The sequence below is a fragment of the Mus caroli genome, chromosome 5 (genome assembly GCF_900094665.2).
Source record: "Mus caroli chromosome 5, CAROLI_EIJ_v1.1, whole genome shotgun sequence".
Lineage (NCBI taxonomy): Eukaryota > Metazoa > Chordata > Mammalia > Rodentia > Muridae > Mus > Mus caroli.
The window spans coordinates 65,105,405-65,112,886 of NC_034574.1; the positions used below are offsets into that span (position 1 = coordinate 65,105,405).

At 43.2% G+C, this 7,482-nt stretch overlaps 1 protein-coding gene across 1 annotated transcript in view; it reads right to left on the reverse strand.

Moving 5' to 3' along the window:
* The window catches only part of Commd8 (COMM domain containing 8), a 9,749-nt gene extending 5,429 nt beyond the window's left edge, over nucleotides 1–4,320 (reverse strand). Inside the window, exons 1-2 of the mRNA XM_021162584.2 lie at nucleotides 4,212–4,320; nucleotides 1,213–1,368 (exon numbers count right to left, since the gene is read on the reverse strand). Coding sequence (XP_021018243.1) covers nucleotides 1,213–1,368; nucleotides 4,212–4,277 — 222 coding nt within the window. The 5' untranslated portion in view covers nucleotides 4,278–4,320. The remainder of the gene's footprint in view (nucleotides 1–1,212; nucleotides 1,369–4,211) is intronic.
* Nucleotides 4,321–7,482: the final 3,162 nt, after the last annotated feature.

The following is a 7,482-nucleotide window of genomic DNA, read 5'->3' on the forward strand; positions in this document are numbered from 1 at the left end:
GCCAGCCTGGGCTACAGAGTGAGTTCCAGGACAGCCACGACTACACAGAGAAACCCTGTCTCGAAAAACCAAAAAAAAAAAAAAAAAAAAAAGAGTCAATCAAAATAAAGAGACCTACCCCATTTCATAGACTAGGAAGCCAAAAACTGCAGCCAATTCTCCCTGGATAATCTAGAAATTCAGTACAACCCACACTATAATCCAAACTGGCTTTTACAGTTGACAAGCTGATTTTAAAATGTATATGAAGACAAAAAGGACCAAGGAGAGTCAACACTGAAGAAACAGGGGGTTGAAGGTCTTCTACCAGCTGATACCAAGAATTAACCTAGCATATCTTCAATGCTGTGGTAATTAAAACAGTGTAAAACTGCCAAAAGCCAATGCAGAGACAAATGGAATTCAATAGAGAGCCCAGAGACAGACCCCACACATGCCCGCCATCTGATTTATTACCAACGCTGCACGGCAGCCTGTGAGCAAGGACAGCCAATATATGTCCAATAGATGGCAGTGAGTCAGTGGGAAACTGTGCAGAGGAAACCAAGATGGACCCTGTCTCACACAAAATACTAATTCAAAACATATCTGAGAGTAGATTACAGAAGCTAAAACAATCAAGCCTCCATAGGGAAACACACAAAGACAGAGACAGCACTACCCGCCAAAAGAAATACTGGCAAACTGGACTGTATTAACTTCAGAACTTCTGTTCCCCAAAAGTCCTATTAAGAGAATGAAAAAGCAAGGGACATGACAGATTAAACGTATATATTCAAAGAAATGCAAATCTAGAATTATATAAATCAACACGACAGATACATAAAACACCATCTACTAAAGTAAACATCTCCTAAATATGTGCAAATAGTTCTTGACAAAGTTGTAAAAGCCACTTTCCATGAGGTCCAATGTAAGCTAGAGTCTAATCATTACAACCAGAACACTCAGGCTTTCTTCAGCATCCTGCATTCACCGCTATGCTTTCAAAGTGTTACAGTGGGAGGAAAAAAAAAAAAAAAAAAAAAAAAAACTAAGAAAAAACTGCCATGTCCCAGAAAACCCAATGTGGTCTTCCACTCACTCACGATTAGACCTTCGGCTGCTGTAGCATGTGATCAGTTACTGAACACATGGGTAGAACCCTACAAACATCGTTAGAACCTCCGGGTGATACTTATTATCAGGTAAAGAGGTCAGGACTGAAACTACCTCTTCCTCAGAAAAGTTTTTGCCAACGACCGCTTTGAAAAACGTGGTAACATCTTCGAGAACATGCTTCCATTCAGCTGAATTCCAGACACTGTGATAATCCTGGTGGGCAGGATAAGCTCGGCCACAGAAGCCGTCAATGATTTTGTGAAGAAGCTAGGGAGAAAAAAGGAAATAAAAGTACTTTAAAGAAAATGACAAGGCTGATTTCTGTTCCTTGCAGAACACAGATGTTGACAGACGTGCCTTTTATAAAACCAGCTACGACAGAAAGGCAACTATTTTGAAGATTTATTGTTGGTGGTTTTCTTTGTCATTCTGTTTGTTGTCTTATTGCTTTGTTTAGTTTTTGGAGACAGGGTCTCACCTCTGTAGTCCAGGCTGGCCTCAAACTTGTGGCAATCCTCCTGTCTCAGTCTCCCAAATTTGGGTGTTCCAGGTGTGAGCTACCAAACCCAGCTAAATCCCAGACCTTCCATTATGATGTCTACCTTTAGAAAGTAAAATCATGTTAAGGTACACTGTTGTTTTCCAAAATTCCTGAATGGAGAACAGTACATGTAGATGCTTTCCTCCAGGATCTGAAGGTGCCATCTCTGTAATAACCAAGCACGTGTTCCTCTCACAGATAAGCCTCCCCCAGGAGCACTACTACCTCGGTTTGGCTTTGCCTCCCCCGCCCCCCAACAGCATACTCTCCTACTCCTCAGCGGGGGTGTTGTGCTTTGCTCTGAGAAAAGCGCTGGCCATCTCCTTTCCCACCGTACTTCCGCTCTGCACTACCAGCAACTGAACCCATGTGAACCTCACAGACTATGAAGACTGGATTTAGGACAAAACTGCCTGCTATGCTTCCTAGTTCCACCAACTCGTTTTAGTTACATTCTCTGCAATCCAAGCGTAAGAGAAGAATGTCACCTGACCACACAATGTCATAGAATTACATATGAGCACAGTAACTCGAGCATCTTAGCAGGCACAAGACATCAGAAGGCCGTGAGTCTGCCTTTGTTCTTAGTGCTGTTATCACTACTTCCATAGCTCAAGCCTTCCGTGTTCTACTGCAGATAATCACATTCATGTGATATTGTTCCAGGCGACACTTGTATCCTGCCAACCACTTAAATCCAAGTAACTGGGAAATGGCATTGAGCTAAAAGTCTTTAGACTCCGATCGCCTTAGATCTGAACCCACTCCGTGGGGAACAGTAACCCCCCCAAAACAACACACAGATGGGTAACTTCTGACTCACCTTCACACACTGACTAATGACACTGGCTAATGTGTTCCAAGATAGTATGTTTTTGTACCATACTCAATTCTTCCCAACGTTTTACACCTATTTCATCTTCTCCCATACTGTCCCATGATAATATAACTCCAAGAACTCAAACTGAGAAATAATTTCAAATACCGCCTTTTGTTCATTCATAACCATGTATAGTTTGATGCGATTACTATATAAAATGGGAATACAACAGAACGCCCCACCTGTAATGTCTACCAAACAGTATCCTGACACTCCCTACAACTCTATGAGGTAAGCATTGTTACTGTTCTCATTTTACACATGAGGACATTGAGGATAAATGATGCTCTACCATAACAGAGTTCCAATCTATCAAAAAAGTACACATATAAATAAGTGCCTGTGATCGAGGAGAGGGGATAGAAAAGGTGTTTATGACGGGTGCAAAGGAACAAGGAAAGAATCTGAAAAGATGAGTAACCATTAGGCATTCCCAGCCAACGCAATGTGCCCGCACACAGGACTGGAAATAAAACCACCACAGCGCAGGAGTGGGAACTGCATCTTTGGAAAGGCAGACAAGGGTGAAAGGGCAGAGGACCTTTGAAAAGTCGAGTAGGGGCCAAATCACAGAAGGCCTTGCATACAACAGAAAGGAGTGAAGGCTTTACTCTGTGCTCAACTTTCCTGTAAGTAATGACATTATTTTTCCAAAACTTTGCCAAGATATTGTGAGCAGGAGTAAGTGTGAGACTAAGAGATTATGGAGACTATAGAGGCAGAGACCGTAAACAGGTAAAGGAGGTTGAAAAGGGGAGATCCAAGGATGAAACCCAAAGTTTCTTAAATAGAGTGGCCCAGTAAATAAGGATGGTGACACCACAACAAACCAGGATAGGGAGGAACCAATGCAGTGAAAAGGGAGTGGAGCCCCAAACCAGGGATTCCCCATAGCTGTGGCAAAAGGCAGAAGCCCAGGAAGAAGACAGCTAGCTCAGCTCAAAGATTCAGGAGTCAAATGTTTTGGCCATCTCTATATAGGAGGAAAGACGCCCTGAAAGTTAGGAGACACAGTCCATAGATAGGTTTCAGCTTTGGCCCTGGCTTGCTGGAAACCTGTGGCTGACATATTTCACTGTCCTCATTTGTAAAATCAAAGAAAATGTTTAAAATACATTTTCTAGAGAACGGAAGGAGTGGCGTTAAATTTCTTTCATCTACAACTGGAGCCGACTTTGGGTAGAAAGTCTCCACAGTGGAGACTTCTGAAAGCCTGAGCAGGGCAGAGTGCTACCATCAAATCACTTTCACAGAGGTCTGGACCCTGGGTGTGCTGCAGGAAAGCCTGGCTGGCTGGCTCTGGTCTCCACAAGCCTGGCTTTGGGGGTGAGCTGTTTTCAGCGGCTGCGATCACCTCTTGGCCAAACTTGAGTGGCTACTCCTTTTCTGGTTAGGAGTTGGTTCCCCCCGCCCTCCAGGGAACAGGTCCCACCAGGTTCGAGTCCTCACTGCATCCGCTGTACCTCACACAGAAAGGGGCGTTCGGGAGATCTGAACTCAAAGGCAGCGGACGCAGCAGATCTCGGGCCCTACCACCCGAGCTTTCTAGCAGCAAGAAGACCCCACACGCACCCAGGCCTGGGCCATTCCCAGACCCGCGCAAAGTCCTTAGGCCGCCACTGTGTCTCCGGGGGCCCAAGAAGAATCGTCCCGACCCCGGCCTTCCCGTGCCCTTCACAAATCCCTCACCCCGGCGCCCTGCTCCGGAGGCAGCTTCTGCAGCCGCCAAAGCGGCGTCCCCTCTTCCGGCTCCATCCCCGAGAAGTAGAGATACCTGTCACGTGACAGGCCTGAACCTTAGGCTTGCGCTACGATTCGTCCACGTGACTTTCTGGAGGGCGGGGCCGGCGGGCGGGCTCAAAGTCCTTGTGCGCATGTGCAAAACCTCAGCCCTTGGTTTTCCCCTGTAGACAAAAAAGAGCAAGGGTTTTTTCCCCTTTTTTTTTTTTTTTTTTTTTGGGGGGGGGGTTCGAGACTGAGGGGAAGTCTGTTACCCAACCGCTTGCTGTCTGGAGGAAGATTTACAGACTTTTGCTCGGTTGAGACTGTGTTCAAAGACAGATCTCATAAACTTTCTTCACTGCAGAAAAGCCATCTAGTAATAGCCACAGCCTGTATTTGAACCCAGGGCCTTTCCCCCAGCGATCTGACAGTCTCCTAGTCAAAGAGTTTGACCTCAAAGTCAAATTAAAGTTACTTTTTAAAATTTTATTTTAAGAGATGTGGGGTCGGGGGCTGGAGAGATGGTTCAGCAGTTAAGAGCACTGACTGCTCTTCCAGAAGTCCTGAGTTCAATTCCCAGCAACCACATGGTGGCTCACAACCATCAGTAATGGGATCTGATGCCCTCTTCTGGGGTGTCTAAAGACAGCTACTGTGTATTCATAGACATAAAATAAATAAATCTTTTTTTTAAAAAAAGAAGATATTTGATTTTTCCCCCGTTTACAAACAGCAAACACAATCCAAGACGGAACTCATAGAAAGGCAAAGTTCAGCTATATATTATTAGGCAACCCAAAGACTCATTATCCAAGCTAAGAAACAAAACAACCTGCTGGTAAAGAAAATCCATGTTTATACCCACACATGTACCACAGGACTGAGCCCGAAATTCTTTGAGCTATAATTTCAATCCAAAAAAAGAAATTTCATGGGCTGGTGAGATGGCTCAGTGGGTAAGAGCACCCGACTGCTCTTCCAAAGGTTCGGAGTTCAAATCCCAACAACCACATGGTGGCTCACAACCATCCGTAATGAGATATGACTCCCTCTCCTGGAGTGTCTGAAGACAGCTACAGTGTACTTACATATAATCAATAAATAAATCTTTTTTTAAAAAGTCACCTTTAAAAAAAAAGTGTCTTTAAAAAAAAAAAAAAAGAAAGAAAGTTCATGATAGAATGAGCCTTGTCGTGACAAGGTGTCATAACAATTAGGGTGATTACAACCCAATATGTAATGTTAGGATTAAGAGTGTTAGAAAGTGGTGAGAGGCATAGATAGATAGATAGATAGATAGATAGATAGATAGATAGATAGATATGCCTTGTCCACAGTCACATGGGCGATAGCTGCAGAGTTTGAAGAGAGAATGAGAGTTCTGCTGTTCTGCCTGGGTAAAGGAAGGCTCACAGGAATGCATGCTTCTCCTGTGACCATGCAGTGTGTAAGTTAATAGTGCAAAATTACATCCATCAGGATATAAAGGATAACAAAAACGGGATTCAGACAACACTGGACACCAAGAAAAGGTTGACCTTTGAAACATGACTATATTAAAATTGAACTTCTGGCAGATGCTGAATTTAAAATATTACATAAAGTGAGAGGAAGGAACCCTTAACATTTAATGTCTTTTCATTAGTAATCACTTGTCTTTGTATGTAATTTAAGGCATCATTTTTTTTTTAATTTTCAACTCTTTCATTAAAAAATGTAGCGTGTCTGTGTCTGTGTGGTGTATGTAGGTTAAGGACAACTTATAGACATTGATTCTTTCCTTTTAGGGTCCTGGGGACTGAACCCTAGTTTTCAGGCTTGCAAACAAACAAATGTTTTAAGTGCCCTGAAGCACTTTAAAACATTACCTGTCTGTTCTGATCCTACCTCAGCTAGGTGTATTCGGGTTTCTATCTCCCTAACTTTGTTTATAGTAAGGGCTTAAAATGCAGACTCTGGAGTTAAGATTAAGTCCAGCTCTGTAAATCATTGGTAACTGTTATCGTCTGTATAGCAATGGCAAGCTAGTTCACGTCTCTGGCTGGTCTGCGTCTTCATCTCTCATTATTTAGAATGACCATGCAGACTTTACAGGGCTTGTTTTAAGCTCATACCTGTAAAGTTGTTTACATAAAGCACAGCCTAGCACCTAGAAAATGGAATGATTCCTTTCTAAGGAGACTTCTTCCCCTGCCTGTATATCGCCAAGGCTAAGCAGCATCCAGAAAACCATCTTCTCGTCTCTGCTGCTAGATCAACTGCTACATGGAACTTTTGGGGAAATGGTCTGCCTCTCAGATACATCCAGCCTGCCTTATAGGCTGTGCAGGCAATGCAGACGAAGGGTTGCAACTGGGAGATGTGAAAGAAGCCAGGGAAGCCTCGGTGCTGAGCAGAAGCTGGAACGCCAGCTTCCTCCTAAAGAGGAAGCTCCTAAAAGAGCTTCTTTCCGGGGTCATTTCCTTATTTTCTATTGTTCTTCCTGTTTTTGTTGTCTGTCATTTGGGGGTAGAGTTTCGTCCACAAAAATCTCAAGTTCTTCCTCCCTCCCTTCCGTCCTTCTCCAATTTCTGACAGACATCTACAATGCATACATATTTGACAAATTATGACTATATTGATCTCTTTTAATGTTTGCTTTCAAAGCAGCCAAATATGAACTGGAATATAGCTCGATGGCGCATTGCTTAAACAATAGCAAGGAAAGATAAAAAATTAAAAAAAAAAAAAACCCTAGCTGTGGTGGTTTGAATAGAAAGGGCTCCCATAGACTCAAGTGTTTGAATGCTTGGCCCATAGAGAGTGACATTATTGGAAGGTGTGGTCTTGATGGAGAAGGTGTGTCACTGTGGCGTCAAACTTTTAGGTACCAAATGCTTTCTTAAGCCAAGGCTCATTTCTTTTATAGCTGCCTTTGGATCAAGATGTAGAACTCTCAGCTCCTTCTCCAGCACCATGTTTGCCTGCGTGCTGTCATGCTTCCTGCCATGACAATTAAAGGACTAAAGCTCTGAAACTGTAAGCCAACCCCAATTAAATATTTTCCTTTATAAAAGTTGCTGTGGTCATGGTGTCTATTCACCACAATAGAAACCCAAATTAAGACTCTAGCCAATTTTTTTTGTGTGTGTGAATTTACCCATCTCCGTCGCCCAATGTCTTGCTAAAGGCATCCACTAATAACCAGTTACGCTGATGATATATTTTCCAATTTATTTTCTAGATCATATTTGCAACA